The sequence below is a fragment of the Neodiprion lecontei genome, chromosome 7, assembly GCF_021901455.1.
Source record: "Neodiprion lecontei isolate iyNeoLeco1 chromosome 7, iyNeoLeco1.1, whole genome shotgun sequence".
Taxonomy (NCBI): domain Eukaryota; kingdom Metazoa; phylum Arthropoda; class Insecta; order Hymenoptera; family Diprionidae; genus Neodiprion; species Neodiprion lecontei.
This window is the reverse complement of record NC_060266.1, coordinates 19,073,049-19,099,081: the sequence shown is the minus strand read 5'-3', so window position 1 is coordinate 19,099,081 and position 26,033 is coordinate 19,073,049. Positions and strand designations below refer to the sequence as shown.

The 26,033-nt window shown below is 35.4% G+C and overlaps 1 protein-coding gene across 2 annotated transcripts in view; it reads right to left on the bottom strand.

Annotated features, from left to right (window-relative positions):
- The window catches only part of LOC107222368 (zwei Ig domain protein zig-8), a 379,382-nt gene that overhangs the window by 113,123 nt on the left and 240,226 nt on the right, over nt 1-26,033 (bottom strand). For both annotated transcript variants that reach the window (XM_046745262.1, XM_046745263.1), the window contains one exon: nt 21,975-22,185. In XM_046745262.1, coding sequence (XP_046601218.1) covers nt 21,975-22,185 — 211 coding nt within the window. The remainder of the gene's footprint in view (nt 1-21,974; nt 22,186-26,033) is intronic.

Here is a 26,033-nt window from a genome sequence, read left to right as displayed (position 1 = left end):
TTCTTAGTGACGTGTGAAAAGAAAAAAAAGAAAAATCAAAAAAATTCACTCACGATTCTTTATAAATTTAAAAAAAATTTGAAAAGCTCAGTGAAAAATCAACTGAGCTTTTTCCAGAATCTTTCTGTAAACCCAAAAAAAAAAAAAAAAAACTGTTTAGGATGCATACCACGTTGTAAAGTTGCAAATTATTTTTTTTTGAAACACCTCAATGTTTATGCATCTAATAATTCCGATTTATTTAATTTCATACTGTCAATAAAGTGGAAACATTAAAAAAATGTATTTATAAAATTTATATTTTACATGAACGTAAAACGTTTTCGTTTATTCGCCACGTCTTTGCATTCCGTATGAATTCTTTGTTTGTTCGGTTTTTCTCCGTCATCTCGTTTCGTTTTTATTCAACGATTTATTTTTCATTCCTTTTTTTTTCTCCCCCCCCCCCAACATTTTATATTTTGTTCGACGTTCCGTGCGATTGAACTCGGATTGAAATTGATCGTTCTTGTAGGATTCTCCGGGGTAGTTGGAGGGTCGCAGGATGGTAGGTAGGGGGTGTGTTTCAAAAGGGTGAGAGGGAGAAACAGACGCGTGGACAAAGTGCGGACATAAGTCTCTGACGTTGCTGACGAAGAACGAAAACAAGAGGAGCGAAGAAAAAATATCGAGGAAAGAATAGAAGGAGCTTCGATGTCGGATAACGAAATATAGGTGCTCGAGAAAAATACGTTCCGGATCAGCTGTGTATTATCAGGGTGTGAATAATAGATACGAAGATAAAAAAAAGACGATGATTATTTTATACGAGACATAGGACGAAAAATATCAATATACGAAGTAAATAACTCTTTCGATATTAATATTACGTATTTACATTCCGAAGGAATATTTAGAAAACTCAGATAAGGCGAAAAAAAGATTCTGGTGATTAATTGTCTCCTAATTTGTGGCTCACTTCGATTGAAATTTTCGATCGGATCGAAAGGATTGAAGAAACTTTAAAAGAAGAAGGGTCTTGTGAAATTAGTTGAAAAAACAATAAAACAAATTAATCGACTCATCGTACGAGAATTTTTCGAAAATTTGTATAGAATTGAAATTTGTGAATGAATAAAAAAATTGTCACTCGATGTCACACCGAAGTGCAATTGAACCGACGATACACTGAGAGAAATTTTTAGTTCCGGTTACCGCTCGGTTCTTAACTATTTTCATTTTTTACCACAGTCGAGAAATATAGTTCCAGGTAGAAAATGAAAATTAGTTTTCTAGTCGTTACCGGAAAGTCTAGTATCCGTTACTATTCTTTCTCATTACGATCACTGTTACTAGATTTTCTTGCGACTGTTGCAAAAATTTAACGCTTGCGCAACGATAAATTGACGTTAAAGCCTTATTTAACTAAAAAAGTGAAGTAAACCTTACAAACTGATTTTGCGTTGCAATTACCAAAAAAGTATCGACGATGTTTACGCGTACCTCGTTTTTCGTAATTCCAACAATATTCAAACAGTTTTTTAACGATACCTGTTTTACTGAATTTTTCTGATTACAATAACAAATGAAATTTTTCTCAGTGCACAGTTTTACTTTCTCAACCCTTCCTTGATCACTGAATTAAAGAGGTGACGTGTCTGTTTATTTCGTTATTTTCGATTATTTTTCTTTTGTACTTTCTTTTCGTTTCGATACTCGAGAGAGCTAATTCGCGGGAACAAATTTCTGTACGAAATGATAAAAGGGCGTTATACCTCCGGCAATAATACCGGAGTGTTTGACGGTCGGTGACAATTAGCGAGGCTGATCTAGGGCGCAGCGAGGCTTCTGCCTTGCTGATGAGTTCCTCGATTACGAGAACGGGCCCCCGGAGAAGCGTCGAGGAGGCGAAACGCCGGCTGAAATCGGGGATGAAGAGCGAAACGAGTCTCGAGTTACGCCCCGCAGCCCTTGCCGCTTGTCAAGGGTTAAATATTATTTGACTCTCCTGCAAGCGGACGGCCGGGTGTACGATTGATGAAATTTAAATTGAATTCCCTGAGTGAAACCTTTAATTTCGACTCGCGAGAGAGAACTCTCTCTCTTTCTCTACATGTACACTTGGGGACAATGAATATGAGACGGCTAATTTTTTACACTAGGCAAGTTATGTTGGCAACACTGAGAAACCTGCAGCGCCACAGTCGGCCGAACGCGAAACTGACTCAATCTCAATAAACGTAACGTAACCAATGACCGTCGAATCTAACCTTAGAATACCGCGGGGATAATGACTTGTTGGATTGACACGTATTTTAAGGTTAGATTCGACGGTCATGGGTTACGTTACGTTTATTGAGATTGAGTTAGTTTCGCGCTCGGCCGACTGTGGCGCTGTAGGTTTCTCTGTGTTGCCAACATAACCGTCTAGTGTAAAAAATTAAATTAAATTAAAGCGCCCTTAGTGTCCTGACGTTCACGAAATAAATAGAAGCACGTATATATTTTGAGGTTAATCATTGTGACAGGTCAGGAATCAGAACCACACCGGTTGCTTTCCATTTAGAGCACAGTGTGACACAGTGTACAAATTTCTATTGTAAGCGGCCAATTCGGGCAAAGAAATAGACCAGAAATGTTTACAACGTGTCATATTGTGCTCTAAATGAAAAGCATCCATTGTCATACGAAACTTTTGGCGCATTCGCACTAATTTTTTTGCCAACGCGTGTCTTGACCTGTCTAATCTAGGGACCTTGTGTGTCGCCAACATAATTGTCTAGTGTAAAAAATTGGCCGTCTCAGATTCACTGTTCCCAAGTATACGTACTGCACAACTATCTCGCTGTGAAAATGTCACGTCAAGATTTGCAATGGTTGGAAAAAAGTACGAGCAGATCACCTGTGACGGCTTAGTAGAGAGCCGTGGTAACAGTCAGTCGGTCACCCGCCGGTCCAGGGATAACACGTATAAGTTTGGTAACGCAACATTGTCTGATTTCATGTATATCGTCGTGTATTCCTTCGAACGAGTATATTTTACGTTTACCATAAAAGCGACGAACCCTGAAGGGAAGAATCAAGTATAAAGGAACCCGGGGCCGACTCAACACTGTACTACGATAAATAAAGAAAGATAAGTTCCTAAGTATTTATTTTATGTAACAAACGGATCTGTTACAAATGGCGCCCGAACAATAGACGTGATAGAAAACTTAGGCTTTCTATTTAGAAGAACCTTGACATAATTGTGGAATATTAATTGTTTTATGTAAATTGTATAATTATATGTCACTAAATCAAAACACACCAATTACCAGGTTGAGGTCAGGAGTGATACCTAAGAGGCTATCCATAACAAATAGTACAGAAAAGGAGAAAAATAAGAGACAAAAGAGATCAGCGACCATGGAGAAGGAATTACAGGAGTTGAGGGCACAACTTCAAAACATGGCGGATTTACAAAGGCAGATTGAAGAGCTCAGAAGTAATCAAAACAAAGAGAAAGAGCTAAGTACTGAAGTTAGACAGTTGAGGTCAATCAGTGAACAGCAAACTAGAGAAATAGAACAATTAAGAAATTTACCTGCGATAGATAATGGTAATTTGTTGGTGCAAGGATTGATGAGTAGTTTTCAACAAGTAAAAATTGATATTAAATTAGAATCTTTTTCCAATGAGGAACAATCAAATCCAGTGGAATTTATCGAAAATATGGAAAGTTATTTTGAGTTAAAAAATGTGTCTGAAGCGCATAAATTGATCGTTGTAAAAAGTGCATTGGAGTCGAGAGCAAAAATATGGATGGAAGTCAATTCACATTTAGTAAGAAATTACACAGATTTTAAACAGGCATTTTTAGCTGAATTTTATTCTATACCAATACAAGTAAAGTTGAAAAGCAAATGGAGTTTGCGTCGGTACAAGAATCAGGATGATAATTTGATAACGTATTTTATGGAACAATCAAAGCAAGCGAGATATTTTATCCCAAAATTAGAACAATTTGAAATTAATTACACAATAATACAACAAATGCCTTGGCGTGTCAGAGATGCGCTTGCCGCGGTTGATTTTTCAGATACAAAAAGAGTTATACAAGCACTAAGTCATTTGGATTTAGGGCATGAAGAACGTGAGAAGGAAAAACGTAGAATGTTCAATCAAAATAGCCAAACGAGCAACGTTAGAAACATGAGTTTACAAAATCACAATCAATGGACCAGTTGTGGAGAATCAGGATACAGGCGTCGCCAAACAAATTTTAGGATACCAGATTTCAGACAACCACCCCCAAACCTTAGTACTCTAAATCAAGGGTCTAATGCATGTCGCAATAACCAGCCAAATTTAAACTAGCTAGCAACGCGATGAAAAAAGGTCCAACATCGGGTTGCCAATTTTATGATTATACTGAGGACCTCTCTTGGGATGTACTAAAGGGACCGGAAGATGAAAGAATAAATCCAACAAAATCGAACCATTATAGTCCGCATCTTTTAGCCTCCATTCTTGATCATAGAACTTCAGTATTGATTGATACAGGCAGTCAGGTAACGGGTATTTCAGAAAAATTGTACCTGCAACTAGGGAGTTCACACAGGTTAAATGAGCTACCAGTAAGCAATGTAAAAATCTTATGCGCGATTGGAAGAAGAACTACGCCTGTAAAACGGCAAATTTTAATCGACGTCGTTATTGGGGATCAAGTAATTCGTACTGCATTTTTGGTTATCCCTAATTTGATTAATGATGTAATTTTCGGTAATGATTGGCTCATGTACAATAAAGTAATGATAGATTACAACAAGCAGTCTATTAGTATTAATAAAGTATTAGTCGATTCGTCGAAAGTTTCGTACGAATGTGATTCTGTGGAAAAATTGCGATCTGTTACCGTGGATGACGATATGTATATAAGGATAGTACAATGTAATCGAAGTGAAATGGATTCAAAGCCAGATATGAACATAGGTGTAGAAAAAGATAAAATTGATGATCAGGAAGTAATAATTGACAATAATGTGAAAGACAATAGTGATATGTTAATAAAGAGTGCGCAAGAAGCATTATGTGATGATATAACGTTGAATAAGAATGAAATTGATGATGATTTAAAATTGATGAATGTTGAAGATAAATGCAGTTATGTAGAAATCCATTATGATCCAATTATTTTTAAAAAATCGTTTGACAATGTACAAAATATGACATTGGCATGCCAGAAAGTAGATGAAAATCTAACAAAAAATGTGAGAAGCGCAGTGAGAAAGCTAGAACAAGATAGCGATCACAATTTTTTCAAGGAAGCACAGACGATCGTGGCTAGCCTTACGAGATTAAACGATGAAGAGAAGAGATTACTGTTTACTTTGCTGATAAAACATCAAAATTTGTTTTCTGATACGGCCAGTTGTACCACCGTATATGAACATAAAATTAAACTTATTAGGAATAAAACATATGTTAGAAGATCGTATCCAATACCACTGAAGTTGAGAGATGCTGTAGACATAGAGATCAAGAAAATGCTCGAAGCAGGAATAATAGAGAGATCAGTGAGTCCTTATTGCAATCCGGTAAGAGTAGTAACAAAACGAAATGGCCAAATAAGGATATGTTTAGATGCACGTTACCTTAACCAAATTATAGAATCCGATAATGAAATGCCCCCACCTATAGAAGAATTACTACGAAAATTCGATGGTGTAAATTATATGACCACGACCGATTTAACTCAAGGATATTGGCAGATACCACTAGAAAAGTCTTCAAGACAGTTCACAGCCTTTTTACACAATAGCAACCTGTATCAATTTCGAAGAGTACCATTTGGGTTAAAGACAGCCGGCAGTGGTTTCATTAGAGCGCTGAATATGACAATGGGTAATGATTTTGAGGAATTTTTAACTTGTTATGTTGACGACTTACTGATAGCTTCGTCTACCTTTGAACATCATATACACCATTTGGATCTAGTATTTGATCGTCTGAATCAATATAATTTTAAACTCAGATTAAGCAAATCACTTTTTTGCAAGGAGTCAGTACCTTTTCTTGGTTTTATTCTTTCATCAGCGGGGGTAAAACCAAATCCTGAAAAAATATCGGCCATATGTAATTTTCCACCACCAACAAATCGTACAACCTTGCAGCGATTTTTGGGTATTTGTAATTTTTATAGACAGTTCAGCCGAAAACACTCAAATTATGTTCAACCATTTAGAGAACTACTTGAAAAAGATAGTGCATGGAAATGGCAGGAAAGACATCAAATAGCGTTTAAAAATTTAAAGGAAAACTTTGTAAATTGCGTGACATTAAAACATCACAAGAAAAATGAGACGTTTAGAGTACAAACAGATGCGAGCGATGCAGGTATCAGTGGAATATTATACCAAATAGATGAAAAAGGGCATCAGTACATTATATCACTGGTGAGTCGTTGTTTATCGAAAGCGGAACTAAACTATTGTACTACAGAAAAAGAACTGTTGGCAATAGTATATGCGGTGACCAAATTCCGAATTTATCTGTATGGAAGTCATTTTCAAATTATAACTGACCATCAAGCACTAACATTTCTACAAACTACACCTTTTCTGAACTCACGTCTAATGAGATGGAGTTTATTATTACAGCAATACGCGTTTGACATAAAACATTGCAAGGGAATAGATAATTTAGTAGCTGACTTTTTCAGTAGAAATCATGAGGACCAACAAAATAACGTAAAATCAAATGAATTACTGGTGTCATGTTTAAGTAATCAAATTGGCATTGACCCAGAGAATATTACCAGTGAGTATGTTATCGCAGCTATAGCAATGGATGGGACATATAAGAAAGAAATGAAACAATTAGGACAACTGCAATATCAAGATGGCAGATTAAGGTTAATAATTGAATTGATAAGAAGTAAAGGAGACAACGCCCAGTTCAAATTATTTCATGACATACTATTTTCCCTAAACAGAACAAGTAATCGGTGGACTATCGAAGTACCAGAAAAATTGGAATTAGTCATAACCAGTACGACTCATGAGAAGTTAGGCCATGCGGGAACGTACAAAACTACACAATATATTCGAACTTTTTTTAATTGGCCAAAGATGAGGAGGTGCATAAAGAAATATATTAGGGAATGTGATGTATGTCAGCGTGTTAAACCAATATCATATAGTATGCAAGGAGAGTATAAATTAGTTTATGCAGAAGAACCAAATGACTTAGTGACAATAGATTTTTATGGACCGTTGCCACGATCTATAGGAGGCGTACAGTACTTATTAGTTGCCATCGACGCATTTTCAAAGTATGTCAAGTTGTATCCATTGAAGAAAGCTACAACGCAAGCTAGTTTAAATAAAATCTTAGATCATTATATCATCAATGTTGGAAAACCTAAAGCGATTCTGTCCGATCATGGAACACAATTTACAGCTAATAAATGGAAAGTTAATTTAGAAAAAGAGGGAATTCAAGTAAAGTTTTCTTCAATTCGTCATCCTCAATCGAATCCAACTGAACGTGTTATGAGGGAAATAGGAAGATTATTTAGAACATTTTGCGCTAGTCAACACACAGCATGGGCAAGACACGTCAAGACAATTGAAAGGTTATTGAATATTACAACACATCATTCGACATCTTTCACACCATACGAACTGCAATTTAATAAGAAACCTCATGATGAAATTCAAGACTTAGTTAAATTCCCAACCACAGTAGATACAACCATGGAAACGAAAATAGCTTTAGCAAAAAACCAAATCCGAAAGAATTTTGAGCGACGCAAGCGCAATCAGAGAGGAATTTCAACCGTGAAGTTGAGTTTAGGAGACCTGGTTTTATTAAAAGTTCCTTATCCATCTTCTGCAATTGATAAAGTGACTCATAAATTCTTTGAACTCTATCAAGGTCCCTACCAAATAGAGCGGGTTATAAATGAAAATGCTTATAGATTGATAGATATAAAGCAAAATAACAAAATCATAGGAACATATAACCGTTGTAGTTTAAAAAAATACCATCAATCTACCCACTAATGAATAATCATGATGATAACAAAAGCCATGATAAAATTTGAAATGTTAAATACTGTAATTCCATCTACCATAAAGCGATCTTTTGAATAACAAAAATGCATGACTAGAATAAGGTGTGACGAATGGTATGAAATATTGACAGCAACAAGTTTGTGAAGATTAATGTATCGACGGGGGTATCAAGTGCCCAAAATTATGTAGAAAAAAAAAAAAAAAAAAAAATAGTTGTAAGGAATGGATGATTATAAATGAAAGATGGGTGAATGAATTAATTTTAGAACTATGTCAATAATGATTTTGAATTTGGATAATTATTAAATAAGTTATCTGTATCAAAATCAAAGAGGGGCAATGTGACGGCTTAGTAGAGAGCCGTGGTAACAGTCAGTCGGTCACCCGCCGGTCCAGGGATAACACGTATAAGTTTGGTAACGCAACATTGTCTGATTTCATGTATATCGTCGTGTATCCCTTCGAACGAGTATATTTTACGTTTACCATAAAAGCGACGAACCCTGAAGGGAAGAATCAAGTATAAAGGAACCCGGGGCCGACTCAACACTGTACTACGATAAATAAAGAAAGATAAGTTCCTAAGTATTTATTTTATGTAACAAACGGATCTGTTACACACCGTTGACTACAAAGCGAACGATATTTTTTTTCATAGTTGGTACGGGGGGCGGGATTGAAATTCCGAAATTAAAAAGTTCCGAAAGCGCTTGATTCGTGATTTTTATTTTATTCATTTTTTCAATTTACACTCATACGGTATAAGAACGTTTGTCTTTTTTCTCCACGTGCGAAGCGACACACTTCGAACAATCCAGGCAATCATAATTTACAACCATTTGGCATAAATATTTTATATTTGTAAATTGCCTGTACTATAAAGGACTTGAGAGTTCTCAGTCTTATCAATAAAATTCAATCTCTCTCTCTCTCTCTCTCTCTCTTCCTCCCTCTTCGTTCAGAGTATCCTCTGGTACGTATATCCCCCCCCCCATATATTACTATACATGTAACGTGGGGGAAAAACAAGTCAGCGAAATGCACAGCGGAGCAAAAAAAAAAAAAAAACCAAAAAAAAAAGCGGGAGATAAATCGGGAGAAAAAAAAAGACACGGACATCAAGTAGCTCGGGAAAATGCACGTTACAGCAAAATTTCGCCATTTCGTTTATTCGTAATCAATTTAACAGCCTCTACGTAAGACGATGTTTATGTTATCATGCAATTTTTTATTTACCGCTTTCTTCACTTTTGTTTTTTATAATGTGGTTGTAGAAAAAGATGCGACGGACAAGTGCATGATTTTATGTTGCACAAATGTATGTACTTTTCAACGAAAAAAAAGGAGAAGAAGAAAAAGAAATGATTCTGTCTGTAACTATTCCCGAAGGAAATAATCTGCTCTTTAGAAAAAAAAAAAAATTTGAAAATTTCAGACATATTTGTATTTTTGAAATAAAAGATTATACTGAATTTCAATAGATTAACACACTCGCTTTCGTTATGTTTTTTGATAAAATGATATGCAGTACGTAAAAATCGAGCCATATATCAGCGATTCTTTTTTGTACAATTCCTTGAATGCTGAATCGAATCGGAAATCAAGGAAATTCAGTTTCAGTTTTTAATAGTCCTGGTTATGTAATTGTTCGAGATTATAGTTTCTTGAGATTGACAAAAATTGGAAATAATATTTTCAAAATTTATCTAATTTGCTACTTGTACTGTCGTGAAATGAGATTGCGTGAAAAAAATTTTTAAGTAACTTAGATACGAATGAAAACAACACTCTCATAAATCGAATCCAGGGTTTCATGTCTAAATTTTCATCACTGATTGTTAACGTTTTTCCAGCTTCCTACAGTGAAATAACTTTCATTCTTCCTCGAGGTCGTAAAATGATCTATTTTTCATTTTCAAACATTACTTTTTTGTTTTTTCTTTTGATATCAGGTGGCAATAAAAAAATTTCGAAAATTTTACCACTCGTTTTTCATCTTCCGTTATTGAAGCGGATGAAAAATAGGACTCAGTTCCAGTTTTTGAATATTTTTTTTTCCTCATTTCTTTCACTATGTTCCCATCGTTATTGTATTTTATTTTGCTGCACGTACGTTTCTTCTATTTTTCCGCATGTAGCAAAACCGCTGCCAAGAAATATTACTAAAACAGTTAACCATTGTTCGCGAATATTTTCGTTACATTTACCCTCCTGTTTTACTTTTTTTTATTAGATTTTATTTTGTTCCACATATTCGTAAGGTCATCCATTTTCCACGCAATAGATAATTTTAACCTATTTTATTCGTGATGGATACCGTTGAGTGCTCAAGTAGAACGCTGATTTTGGCTACAAAAAGTAATTCCCATTCAATGTCAAAGTTTACCGACAAAATTACTTAATCAATTTTTTCTCCATAATCTACAATTTTCTCAAACCCTGATTTGTACGTTTTTTTTTTTAAATAGGGTTTCAGGATTTTTTTCAATGGCGTTTTAACAATTTCCATCGGATCCTCAGAATGCTTATGGGGTTTAAAAAAGTCGCACGAAAAATCCATATCAGGTTATTATAAAGTCTTACGAATTTTTGTTCGTTGCGTTTTCTTCTCCAAAAACAAAAATCTACTCCAAGCCTAACGTAAAATAAATTTACATCTTGCGTATTTCGCGTGATTTATGCTTTTTATGGTGTTTTGGGAATTCCAATACAGTTTGGAGATTTTTTATGGGGTTCTAATAGTTTCTATGGAATTTCACAAAATTGCACATAAAATCGATACCGGGCTACTATGAAATCTTAGGAATTTTTATCAGATGCCTTCTTTTCCAAAATCAAAAATATGCCCAAACTCTCGCGTATAAAATTCATGTCTTGCGTCTTTTGCGTGATTTATGCTTTTTTATGGGGTTTTGGGAATTCCGATCGGGTCTGGAAATTTTTTATGAGGTTCAGTAATTTTTATTTTTAATGGGGTTTCAAGAATTTTTATAGAGTTTGAAAAAGTCGCAATAAAAATCGATATTAGGCTTCTGAGAAGTCTGAAAATGAAAAATATGACCAAACCCTAACGCTGTAAATTCACATCTTGCGTCTTCTGCGTGATTCACACTGTTTTATGGGATTTTGGGAATTCTCATGGAATCTTGGGTATTTTTTTATGGGGTACCAAAAATTTTCATGGTATTTTCGTAATTCTTACGGGGACGTTTTGGAATTTTCATTGGGTTTTTAAAAAACTCGTCACGAAAACTCACATCACACTTCTGTAAAGTTTGAGGAATTTCGATTTTTTCTCCCTTACGGCGGTGAAAAAAAAAAAATGAGCACGATCACATTCAGCTCGAGCTGCAACATGACATAGCGTGGTGTTGCATACTTATAAAAATCAGTCTACCCTTTGAGCGTTATAAAAAGTTTTGCAGAGTTTCTTCAGCATCAAGCGTCGCGCGTTCCTTATACGATCCAAGTTCCGCGGCACATGATACCTCGACAAGGTAGCGAGGGTGCAAAGCAGTAACGCGGGCTCGTAATCACTTTTGAGCCTTTTGAAGAGTTGGCCAAGAAAGGAAGGAAGGAAGGAAGGAAGACAGAGGTGACGCGGCGGCGTCCTTGCCTTCTTTCTGAATATAAATTATATCGGGGGACGGTGTGTGTTGAGAATGGAAAGTTGGCCAAGGGTTTCAGGCTTCAGCTGGATAGGCGAGGGGTGCTAAGAAGTAGAATTTTACACCCGACTAGCATTCAGGCCAAACTCCAAGGGTGCAGGTGTACAACAAACGAGGGGGATTAACGCCGGGCGCGTCGTTAGAACAACAATTAATAAGAAAATTGCCACCGCCATCAGCTGGATAAGTTGCCGCGAGGAAAAGGCGCTGAGGGATGTTACGTGTATATTGTTTAAATAATTCAGAGGCTTGAAAAGGATATTCCTCACAATCCGAACATCATCCCTCTACCTCGCGTATCGCGTTACACGCCGGAAAACTTTTCCACCTCCATCGTCGTGAACGCACCAAATACCGGTGATCAAATCAACGGTTTATTACCCACCGCACCTTGAATGTACCCAACCAACCCTCACCTCTATTTACCAAGATTATACGCCAGTTATACGGGCAACCGGCCATCAAAAATATGCCCACGACCCGGCTTGATGGCTTCCATATACCGACTTCTATGTCAATATATATATATAAATAAAAATACATTTACCTCGTACCAAAAGCAGTAAGAAAAAAAAAAAAAAAGAAAGAAAGAATGAAATGAAATAACAGTGATCCGCATCGCGGAGTGCATTAATTCTGATACGACGTTACTGATGTAAATAATTCGGTACAAAATTAAACATATTTCCAATCTAATCGTCTTGTTCCGAAATGTTTTGATGTGTAATGTGTTTGGTTGGTTGTGATTTGGTCATAATTTTTTCTTTTTTTTTTCTTTTTTTTTGGCACAGTTAATATCGGAAATACTATTTTTTATTAATTTTTTTTTTTTTTTCTCGTCCAACTTTATCGGAATTTCGTTTCTCAGCTTGGGGGTATAAACGACGTTGGGACAATTGAAATAAAACCGAGAGTGAAAGCGAATGTAAAATGAAAATAAAAATGGCGGTGTATATGCAGATGTATTCGCTATGGTCGCATGAATATTCCAGGGTAGAAATTGCCCCTCGTTGTCGAGTATCTGTCATGGTACTGAAAAAGAACGTACTTGACGGATAATCTAACAATTGACCAAGGAAATCAGCTAGTGTTTAGCCGTTCGTTAATTTCTTGCCTAGGAAAGGTTTTATTAATTTAATATTTCAGGTATTTCAGACTTCGTTTTCATTGCTTGAAAAAAATTACACGGGGAATCCGAATATCGAAAGGTTTGAAAACTTTTCAAGTAATTTTCACAGACTTCGCAGTAATATCGTTTCGAGTCTAAGACGATTTTTTATGACTTTGGTTAACGATTCGATATTCTATGGTTGAATACTTTACTCGATTTTCATGAGTTTTACACGATTCAAGGTTTCAAACGTTTCTAAAACATTTCGTGATATTATTACGATGTCTTGAGATAGATAATTGTGTCGCGTGTTTGGTATTATGATGATTTCACGTGATTTGAAAATATTTCGTGATCTAATTTCCGAAGGTTCGAGCACGCTTGATAAATAGACAGAATTTTTCAAAATAGAATGATTAACGAGATACCAATTCTGAGCAGGAACAAAACTGTCAGTTTTTGAAACGACCGTAGCAAAATTATTGAAAAATTACTGGTAAAGAGAATAAGGCTGCAAATGAAATAAAATATTTGTAAGTGAAAAAAAAGACAACGGAAACAAATGCAATCGATCAAAATATTCAGTCGCAGGAGAAATCTTATCAGTATATAAATTATCCCTTCAATGTTATATATATATTCGAGGAAATTTGTATTTTCAAAAATCTGCCATTTTCTATAGATTATTCCATACTAAATAGTTTATTTTTGTATTATTTTTTCACGTTTGTTTGTCTACCAGTGTTTGCCAATTATGAGTATTTCAACATTTTCATAGTTCACTTTCTGTAAAATTCTTAGAAAAATATTCTCATTTTGGTTATGTCGATAAGGGTTTCGGATTTTTCATAATCTTCCAAAATGATTTTCTATGCGGTTTTGGTTACCTCCGTAGGGCTTTCCAAACTTTGATGGTGATCCAAACGAGTTTCTATGGGGTTTTGGTTATGTCTGTCACATTTTCAAAATATCCTGTTATTAAAAAAGGTATTCTGTTGGGTCTCGATAATGTCCATAAAGTTTTCGGTATCATAACGGTGTTTCAATAGAAGTCATAGGGGGATTTGGTTATGTATGTAAGGGTTTCGAAACTTTTATGATGTCCCAAATAAGTTTCTATGAAGTCATGTTTTATGTTCATGTTTCCAGGGTTTTCGAAATTTTATGATATTCCATGGGGTTTTAGTAATTTCCATGGGGGTTTTCAAGTTTTCATAGGATTTGAACGTACGTCATAAATGAAGGGTTTCGAAACTCTTATGGTATTTCGAAAAATTTTCAAGAGAGTTTTGTTCATGTTTCTAGGGTTTTCGAAATTTTGTGTTATTCCAGGGAGTTTCTATGGGGTTTTTCTGATTTCCATGGAGTTTTTTCAAGTTTTTATGGGATTCCAAAGAAAGTTATACAAGAAGGTTTTCGAAACTTTTATGGTGTTGCGAAGGAGTTACTACGGGGTTTTGTTCGTGTTTCCAGGGTTTTCGAAATTTTGTGACATTCCAGACGAGATTCCATGGGGTTTTAGTAATTTCCATGGGGGTTTTCAAGTTTTCATAGGATTTGAACGTACGTCATAAATGAAGGGTTTCGAAACTCTTATGGTATTTCGAAAAATTTTCAAGAGAGTTTTGTTCATGTTTCTAGGGTTTTCGAAATTTTGTGTTATTCCAGGGAGTTTCTATGGGGTTTTTCTGATTTCCATGGAGTTTTTTCAAGTTTTTATGGGATTCCAAAGAAAGTTATACAAGAAGGTTTTCGAAACTTTTATGGTGTTGCGAAGGAGTTACTACGGGGTTTTGTTCGTGTTTCCAGGGTTTTCGAAATTTTGTGACATTCCAGACGAGATTCCATGGGGTTTTAGTAATTTCCATGGGGGTTTTCAAGTTTTCATAGGATTTGAACGTACGTCATAAATGAAGGGTTTCGAAACTCTTATGGTATTTCGAAAAATTTTCAAGAGAGTTTTGTTCATGTTTCTAGGGTTTTCGAAATTTTGTGTTATTCCAGGGAGTTTCTATGGGGTTTTTCTGATTTCCATGGGGTTTTTCAAGTTTTTATGGGATTCCAAAGAAAGTTATACAAGAAGGTTTTCGAAACTTTTATGGTGTTGCGAAGGAGTTACTACGGGGTTTTGGTCGTGTTTCCAGGGTTTTCGAAATTTTGTGACATTGCAGACGAGATTCCATGGGGTTTTAGTAATTTCCATGGGGGTTTTCAAGTTTTCATGGGATTTGAACGTACGTTATAAATGAAGGGTTTCGAAACTCTTATGGTATTTCGAAAAATTTTCAAGGGAGTTTTGTTCATGTTTCTAGGGTTTTCGAAATTTTGTGTTATTCCAGAGAGTTTCTATGGGGTTTTTCTGATTTCCATGGGGTTTTTTCAAATTTTTATGGGATTCCAAAGAAAGTTATACAAGAAGGTTTTCGAAACTTTTATGGTGTTGCGAAGGAGTTACTACGGGGTTTTGGTCGTGTTTCCAGGGTTTTCGAAATTTTGTGACATTCCAGAAGAGATTCCATGGGGTTTTGGTTATTCCCATGGGGTTTTTCAAGTTTTCAAGATTCCAAGGAACGTCATACAAGAAGGGTTTCGAAACTTTTATGGTGCTCCGAAGGAGTTACTACGGGGTTTTGGTGATTTCCATGGGGTTTATCAAGTTTTCATCTCGTTTGAAGAAACGTTATACATGAATTACTCCAATCCGTATAATCAATTCGTAGGACCAACGACGCGGCGCAGGTGAGCCCGATTCTCGAATGAAAAGCCTTTGCGTCCATACATCATGAATACCGCTAATTCTATTTAATAACCATCAGGGCTCGCGGTTCATCAAGAAAATAAATTAATCTAAATTACAAAACGGAGATATTTTGTTCGGCCGTCTCCTCGCTTCCTCCCTTTCTCTTTCCGTTACTCTTTCACTTTCTCTCTCACGTCCCTCACAATTATACTTTTCGCCCACTCTTTCCCGCATTTTGCAACCCGTTGCCACGTCGCCTCTGCAGCTCGGATCTCCGCGGGTAAAATAATTACTCCCCAATGTTTTCATTATCTCAACAATACATTCATCTTCCGCTCCCGCCGTCTTTCCCTCGGCTTTTTAGGCGCGGTCGGTCGGCTTACTTCCGCTAATTCGAACCGCAGAAAAGAGGAAATCCCGCTCAGGGTACAAAATATGAGCAGGAAAAAACGATGAAATATCTCTTTACCTCCACGGTCACCAACGCACTATGAATCACTGGCAACGGAATGCTTTTAAAAAATTATTCGAACAATCATTATATCCCGCCATCGCACTGACTCCCCTCCCAATAAATCTCTCCGTTTCCGCTTTGTGAACATTTCTTCCCCAAATATCGATATTTTTTATTAACTTTATTACGAGATAGCCGCAACACACATTGAGTATTTGTGGATTTATTATTTTTGTAACTTACAACAATCGCTTTGAAATATCTACAAAATTGGACCATAATGGAGTTGAAAACAAATGCTCGGACATCGAAGTTTCGTTTCATGTTAATTCGGGATGGTTGAAAATCTAATAGATTTCTTTCATTCAACTCTACGACTATTCATCTTAATCAGAAGACTATTTTCTACGAAATCACCAATTGTAAGAGAAATTTTTTTTCATTACAATCAGCATGGCTCGGATAAAGTACGATTGAATATTCAATTATGCCAACATGTTGAAACTGATCGTAAGTGCTTCAGTGAATATGTAGGAAATAGTCTATAAAATGATTCATCGAAGAGTGAAATCGAATGAATCTACTAAATTTTTCAATGATTTTGAAGCGATTCAAAGTGACTAATCGATAATAATAATTCAAGCTTCAGTTTATAATTCCAGTATTTGAAATTTTCGTATTCGTAAATCGATCTTCATAGCTTGCTTAAATAAGTAACTCAGATCTAGCTCATAATGATATAAATATTTTTAAAGAAATTGATTTTGAATTAATCATTTGCCAAAATGTCATTACCTCTTAATCTAAATTTTGTAAATTACATCTGGGATAATCGAGGAATTTGAGTAAACATCTTCGATATTTTTTCTTCCGTTTTAATCAGTACTGTTGCAATGCACGTATTACGTTTTAAATAATTGTAAATTCCTTTTTTGTTTACAAACATACTACAATTTTTTTCCGAAAGAAACTAACTTTCGTAATTACAGAATGTTTAGTTTTCCAAATTGCGTTCCACTTGTTTCTCCTTCTTCGCAATCCCTCGAATTAAATTCGCAGTAAAAACTTGCTTTTCCATTGCATTTTCAGAAAGTTGATATTTCTGCAAATTGAAAAAAGGCAAGGCGTCGCACGATTCTGGATGTTAATCGCGTTGAAGTTAGTAACGTTATCGTAACGTTTCGTGTCGAGCAAAAGAATCGTTATTCCGCGATTTTCAAACTTTTTGAAATTCAGTAAACCGTACTAAAACAAAACATAAAAACATTTTGAAATCTTAGTTCTTTAAAAATCGTTGTAAAAATAAGAAAATAATAATCATTTCACAATGTTTCGTTACGATAACGTTACTAATAACTTCAGCCTCGTGGCTGTCAAACGTACACTTGGGGACAATTTTAAGGTTAGATTCGACGGTCATGGGTTACGTTACGTTTATTGAGATTGAGTTAGTTTCGCGCTCGGCCGACTGCGGCGCTCTAGGTTTCTCTGTGTTGCCAACATAACTTGTCTAGTGTAAAAAATTAACCGTCTCAGATTCATTGTCCCCAACTGTACAACGTTGAAACAAATCGTGGATAATTTGATTTTGTTTTTTTTTTTTTCTGTGAGGTAAGGCGGGGTGGGGGGGAGGGGGGGATTGACGGGGGTTATAACACAAGGGTTTCGTGCCTTGTTGTCCACGCTAAGTACGTTCGGTACGTAGAATAACGAGAGGAGGTGGTGGGTGGATCGCAAGTACGAAGGTAGGCGACGAGCCGTTTCACCCTTGGTGGGCTGCCCACCGGGGCACAAAGAAGCCGAGACATAACCCCGAACATTTTCCCCAACGAGGCCCTTAGACGAGGCAACGCGCTGCTGCCAACTTCTACGAGCTTTTAAACCAGATGAAACAATGTCCGTGAGATAATAAAAGTTCGACGTTAAAGCTTTAACGCGTTGTACTTCGTTCTTTTTTCACCCATTTCTCTCTCTCTCTCTCTCTCTCTCTCTCTCTGTCTCTTTGTTTTCTCGTTCGCTTGCCGAATTTCGTATGTTTTAAAAAAAATTCTTTTTGCCTTTTATTTTCAAGACACGATTCGCAATACGAGACGAGTGCCTTCCTGTACGTGTGTGTGTGTGTGTATGGATTTGCCATCGCGGAAAAGAGAGAATGTGAGAGCGATAGAAGGGGGGGGGGGGGGGGGAGGATTGACTCCTTCAACCTGGAAGCACGTTTTCTGTCACTTTTGTATTCCGCTTCTAGCACCCTTTTTTTTTTTTTCTTTTACTTCTCTCTTTTTACAGACACGCGTGCTCGCCCCTAAGGCTTTGGCAATTCTTGAATCCTGGTACGAGCTTTGCGTTGGGCGACACTTGAACTACCTTGAAATTGGGTCGAGTCGCTTCCGAGTCATGGGGATTGGGGAATAGAAGCTTTTTTTAAAGTCGCGTAGATTCGAATAAAATTACTCAAAGTGACGTGACAAGTCATTTGAATTCGCTTAAAGTGATATTCCGGTATTTCTAGAATTGTTATCGATTATAAATTATCTTTCGTCGTTAATGGTAAATTGTAAGATTCAATATCAATAATTTGAAATCACGTAAAATCAATCTTGAATGGAAAGTCAAATCATCGCAATGATGCAATTTTTTATAATCGTCAAAGATCAAAGTCAAAGGAGTCTTTCGGTGTGGTGGCTGCTTTTTAAAAGGTTATTTTAGGTATTCTTTTTTCTTTTCAAACAAACCGTTGAAATAAAATTTCTTATTACTTTCACATCATATTTATTGACATTTAAACAAACTTTGTGAATTTTTCGGAGGCTAAATATTGAAAATAACCTAAAGTATACCGCCTGATAGGAATATGTATGCAAAAAAAAAAAAATGTTAACGTGATATCTCAAAAAGCACTAGACCGATTAATTAGCATTTATTTCCATTTATTTCGCTCGTAAAAAAAAAAACTACCAAAGCAATCATGATTATCCTTGTTCACTAGACGGGTAAAACTATAATAACGATGCTGTAAAAATTTGAACAGGATCGATCCAGTGCTTTTTGACGTATAATGTCTAGACTTTTCTTTTCTTTTTTTTTTTCACATACATTTCTATCAAGCGGTAAACATTAGATTACATTCAATATTTCCTCTCCGAAAAATGTACAAACTTTGTACAAATGTCAATAAATATAATGTGAAAATTACGAGAAATTTTGTTTCAATGGTTTCTCTTAAAAAAAAAAAAAAAATAATAAAAAATAAAATACCCCAAAAAACAGCTTTCACCAGACGATCACCTTAAGTCACGTCAAGTTTTCTAAAACCTAAGTAAGAATGGGCGAAAATTATTTGAAGAAAAAAGAGAAAGAGATGTGAAAGAAAATGCGCGTAACGTTTTTCAGAGTTGGATGCAACGACATTAAAAAATCATCATGCGGATCGGATCTTCAACTTCGATCAAGCTGGCATGAAACACTTCCGATGGATGGATGGATGGATGGATGGATGGATGGACGTGCAAGCTGAAGGACGGAAATTGGTCGTTCAATTACTTTCCAATTTTCGACACACGCTCGTCCCGTGATTACGCGACAGAATTTAATGAAATTTCTAGTGCTATCGAAGGTTTTCTATCGCGTACATATGTACATATATACTAGGGTGATTCAAAATAATCATTATCTTTTTCGAAAAAAAGTGGTAGTGAAAAAACGATCATGTATTTATTTAAGGTTTTCTTTCTTCGTAAAATTTAGATAAGATCATAACTGCCAGTGTAAATATATATTTAATTATTTTTATTTTATTTTTTTTCTATTTTTTCGTCATTTCGAATCGTTTTTTCGCTACCACTTTTTTCTAAAAAAAAAACAATGATTTTCTTGAATCACTCTAATATATACACACATGTATACAGATTTGTACAAAATATGTACAGACACATGCGTACTTTGATCGATTTGAACTTTAGTCGAATTTTCTATTGCAATTTCAAAGATCCTCTTGTACCGTGGTTAAAGACTGAAATAAAAAGGAAAAGCTCCAACTCTGCGAGATGATTTTCATGCTTGCATTTTAATCCTGCGAGAAAATGTGTACGAAAAAAAAAAAAAAAAAAACAACAACATATATATTCCTAATAAATATAACATATTCTTTCCGTTTCAATTCTTGATTAATATTTTTTTTTGTACTTTTCATAACGTTCATTTGTTTTTTTTTTTTCCATCACGATTTTGAACCCGAATATATATATATATATATATATATATATAATTTTTTTTTCTTCGAAGCTATGTCTTGTAAAAAAAAAAAAAAAAATTCATCCTCCTATTCTGTAGGAAATTTAACTCTCTGCAAAAAAAAAAAAAAAAAGATCTCTTGTAAAATTTTCGCGGATCTAAAATTTATCACGAAACAAATGAAGACAATTCTTCGATGATAACGTGATAAATGTTAAATTTACCAGACAAAGATACGAGCTTTAGCTCTTCGTACGCGCAATGCGAGGGCGCTAGTTTTTTTTTTACTTCTGGAATAGCAGGAATGTTGGGATGGTTGAGGTTTTCATCTTGGGTAATAAAACGCTGGGAGATCCTAAAATTCGTCCCTCAAGTACCGTGACGACCTTCGACTGCGACTGCACGACCTTCTCGGCTTCTGCACCGTAATATTACGCCCAACTTGTTGCCCGCCATGTTATATACATATAAAATATATATATATATACGTATAACACGACTCGACAAAGTCAGCAGTACGCGTACGAAATCGAGGAGGGGTAAATAAAAAATCTTCGTCTCGTAGAGATTGCAAATTTTGTTTTCTTGGTTTTTTTTTTTTTTTTTTTTCACAGCGATGTGTACCGGAAGTGAAAATGGAGGGAGAAAAATTACCGACGAGGATCGTAACGCGAAAATGAGTAATTTTGTTTCAACTTTATCATAAGATCGATATACGTTCGGTATATGTATATTGAATTTGTGGGGCGGAATTGAAGCTCCGAGTTTGAAAAGTTCCGAAAGAGCCTAATTTCGAATTATTTGACGGCGAAACTTGAAGCAAAGAATGTAAACTTTGAAAAAAACAACAAAGGTTTCGGATGGTCGGAAAGCCGACGATAGCAAAGTTCCGAGATGCAGGATTCCGTATGTTCAAGTTACGATAAAGCAAAGTTCCGAAAAGTAAAGTTTCGATAAATTAGAATTCCGAAAATTGAAATATACTTAGACAGCGTTGATTACTCAACAAGTGCGTGTGAAAAATGAGAAAAACCGAAAATCCAAAACAAAGAAAGATCAGAGTGGTGAAATTTCATCGACCCAGAAATATACAGAACTGAAAATTTTGAATCATTCGGAATTACGATGTTTCACATTTCTTACTTTTCTCATTTTCGCATTCCCGAACCTTTGCTCTTTCGGAACTTTGATGTTTCGTCAAATTTTGATTCCTTTTTATATTAATTTTCACAACTAAAAACTTCGGAATTTGGCGTTTTCGGAACTTTTCAAATTCTTAACAGCAACCCTCACTCCCTCAAATCCGAGATAAAAAAAAACCCTATCTCGTAAATATGCTTATAAATTTCTCACAGTTTCGTCGACTTCTAAAAAATGACAAAATCGCTCGAGATATTTTCAAATTGCAAATTTTTTTCCAATTCGCAATTACGTGATCATAAAACTTCGTAAGGTTTCAAATAAAAATAATAGAAAACAAAAACTTCACCAACCTTCGGCACGCACCGAATCAACGTCGCGAATTTCGTATCACATTTTAGTTTGTCTTATCACGCTACAAAAAAAAAAAGAAAAAAAAAACCAATCCATTGATACATCATCTTGCTATGTGATCGAACGACACAACCACCTTATAATCTCTTGCATTTTTCATCTTCATCATTTTCAAATTACTCGAAAAGTTCTTCGAAAAATGAGAGGTTGAAAATTAGCGAAAGAAGGTCAAACTCACCGACAACGTTGAGCCTGTAGCTGAGAGACATCTTGGGCTCGGTGTTCACCTGGCACTCGTATATGCCCGAGTCCCTCTCCTGAGGGAATTTTATCTGGAGAGTCCAGTTCTCGGACTTGTCGGGTCGAATAACCTGAAACCTCTGGTCCGAGGTGTACGTGAGTATCCCGGCGGTGAGTATGTGCAGGTCCCTTTTTCTTATCCACGACACCTGAGAACACACGAGGAAAATCTTCGATTAGACGTAACGAGTGATGGGGAAAGCAAAAGACCGTGGAAAAGGAACCCGGCAAGCCGCAACGAGAGTTGATTCGACGCGGAATGGTTTTCACCCCACTTTGATACCAAATCTTTCGCCAAAGCGGGGATCCTCCATTTTTTTTTTTGTTTTTTTTTTTTTTCTCACACGTTTCCGAGGCTTGAATTTTTCAAAATTTTTAAACTGCAGCATCGTTTTCCTCGTCACGAAACGAATAAAAAAAAAAACTGAAGATTTTCCAGGATTTTGAATCAACGAAGCTTATTTTCGAGCAACGTAATTTGTTAGTAAACTGTGTCAGGTTTTGTAATACGGCTATTGCTGCTGGAGTGATCACAGCGTGGAAATAATTGTATATTTGTACTCTGAGGTATCGTCGGTAAATAAAAGTCATTATCGAACATAAACATCTTCGGAAAAATAATCTAGAACAAATAATTGTCAAACGGCAAAAATTAAGATCATCAAATTTGCTCAATCCATACTTTTAAAAAAAATTCACAAAAAAAGTGTTTTTTTTTTTTACGCTGAAACCCTTACCCCCCTCCCCTTAAAAGCGTAGACGAACAATGATTTGCATTCGGATGTAACCTCTACTTTTCTTTCATATGCGAACACCCGTTACCTTAGAGCCGTGGTCGTCTTGTCGTATAATTTCATCGTACGTTGAGTTCTTACGAGACTTTGAACGTTACCCGATTTACGGTAAAAATAGAAGATCAGTATTTTACTAAAAGCTGAGGGACAGGAGGGACATTTCAGTTTTTTTTTTGTAAAATATACTTTGGAAAGCACAGAATTTACTCTGAAAACAGTGAAAACTACCGTGCGGAAAGTGATATTTGTTACGTTTGTAGTAAAAAATGTAGTGGACATGGGTGTTTTCGATCAAAAGCTTTGATGCGTCCCTCTTTTCCTGTATTTTTGAGTAAATCTGCTCCTTTTCTTTACTCCATGTTCACTTCTTTCGAAATCGAAGATTCCTTTATTGGTGTATAATGTATTATACAGAATGTGTGTTCGTCAAAAAGTGTTTCGATGTTGATTAATCTTTTATTTCTTTCAAAGCTCAGCAGAGATAAACCGAATGAATTCTACGTATTACAAAGCACGTTCCTTTAATTTTAAAATTGATATTTGTTGCAGAAAATCTATACGCCAGTGCCGGGAATTTTGTTTTTACATTTTCATTCAAATTGCTCGACAATGTAAGACTTGTTGGATGATTATTGTCACAACACCGCACAACACACGATGATTCGAATGATATAAAGATTCCTGATTCACGAAAATAATGAGTTAACGTGTACGAGAAGAATATTAAAATACTAATGGATAATTTCGGGTTTAACAAAACCATGGGAAACCTTAGAAAATATTTTGGTAAGCCGGCACCTGCTGTTTCTATAATGAAGAGAAAACTTTTGGCCGAAGATGAAATACCTTCGCTCAGGACGAGAATAAAAATTAACAAAACTGCTAATTCGTTGCTTGTCGTAAGGGGTTCATTTTTATTATATATTATAATATTAAATATTAAACCGGGCGAATTAGTTGGAAGAACAGTTATTTGGGGGGTCAGCTATTGTATTTCCAAAGACGCCAGACAATCAGTCACGATCAATTTTCAAAGTGATTTTTTCCTTGAAATGTCCTTATTTTGGGGAAGGCTCGTTGTCGGAACTTGTGTGATTCACTTTTCACACTTCGAGACTGACGGAATAATTTCATTGAAAGTTGGATCGACCAACCGAATACTTTCGTATTGTAATTATATACTCACTGATTGCCAAAAATAACTGCGTTAATAACCGTCTAAAATTGTCTGAAATTTACTGCCCAAAAATCATTAATTTCATCAGCAATACGTTGTAACGTACGGTTGTTGATGATCACAAAAAAAAAAACTGCTTCTTATTTCACAAATTTTCGGCCTGGTCGCGTCGTTCGTAAACGATATTTTCTATTTTTTCAAAATCTTTTTTAAAATTAGCGAAATTTGAAAAACAAACAAAAAACCTAATATCATATGACTTACAATTAGTCTGATATAAGCACGATTTTTAATGACTCATAAAATAAAATATCGATAAGAAATTACAAATGGAGGTAATCTTAAATCGTGAAAATAATAAATCCGTCTAGCAATAAGGAACATAGTTTTTATTCTTAAATATTTTTTCATCCCTTTCGCTGTCGTTTATATATTTTTAATCAAATTCTTGAAATCTCCATTGAAAAACACACAATTTCAGAAAAAGAAACATTCGAATTCATGCATTTTCGAAAATGTCAGGGGCATTAAAAAAAAAAAAAACTAAAATTTGAAAAAATCACATCTCGCGTATGGCTGGATAAAAAAAATTCGGAAAAAATCGTAGAATACTTTTTCCCAGAGTTCAAAAAGATGAAACAATATTGACCAAATTAAAGGCGTCAATTTTGATGGTAGGTTGAGTTAGCATGGAATGCGATGAGAAATCAATGAGATTTGATTTAAATAATCAATAAAAAACATCGTCATTATCTATGGAACATTTTACGTCAGCCGTACCGAATGGGAATTTGACTTTTTTTTGTGAGTTTCATGTCAGTTGATAATTGACGTAAAACGGTGTATCGACGATGCTGATATTTTCGTCAAACAGTGGCATCAATGTGCACGGGTGTATGTTCCAAATGGCAAACTTCACAGGCATTGTGCGAGGGCTTATTGGGTTATGTGAAATGATCGACCAAACAACTTTGGAGAAAATCGAGATGGAATTATTAACGTTTATGCAATAATAACACATGAGGGGATATCTCTTGTCGCCAACTTGCAGCTACATTGAAAAAAAAAAGCTTGATTTGAAGTTTGCGATTATTAGAGTCTCACATCGATCGATCGATGAACGATTTGTGCGCCGTCTAACGGGTGGGGTAAAAAATTGCGAAAGAGCAAAAATGTCGAAGGAACAAAATCCCGAAAGTCAAATTATCGATAGTTGAAAACGTAGAAAAATATTATAAACACGAAAAAGTTGTTACGTACAAAAAATAAGTATTAGAAATCAAAAATGTCTATTATATCTCAGTGGGATTTTGACTTTTCGAGTCTTTGGTAAGTCGTTATTGATAAATTCGGATTCCGTAAATTTTCGAAAACTGCACGAGTCTGACATTTTAAGAGTCGTCTTTTCGATTCTTCGGTATTTTCGCAATTCAATATTTTGTCCCTCGTAATCTTGCCCATTATCCAAAAAAATGGAAATAAAAAAAAAAAAAAAATCGCCCTAAATTTATTTATGCATTTTTGCCTTCTCAATTTTTATTTTTCTACGATACAACTTTTTACGTTTTTAACTGTCGGTAATTTGACTTTCGGGAATTCGTCCCCTCGAACTTTTGTTCATTCGCCATCGAATATCTCGTGAACCGTGCATCGTATGACAAAAAGGAAAAAAACAAAAAAAACAATTTTCGTAGATAATAAAATTTTCTACAACTTTTGCCTAAAACTTTTTTCCGTATAGCGTTTAGGTTTTTATTTACAGCGCGCCAAACATATTCCAGCATGGTTATTGTTGAATATATGGTTAACATTGAAAATGAACGATGAAACATTAAAAATAGTAATAACTAAATTCGCAGAACATCAAATTTTTAATAAACTTAATTTCAAACTTATTTCCGTAAGACTTGTAGTTTGATCATTGAATCATGAAATTATCAGTGAAAATGTTGCTCGTACAGTGCACAAAAAAACACAACGTTACACGTTAAACGGCAAAAAGTGTTCGGAAAACTGATAATACCGT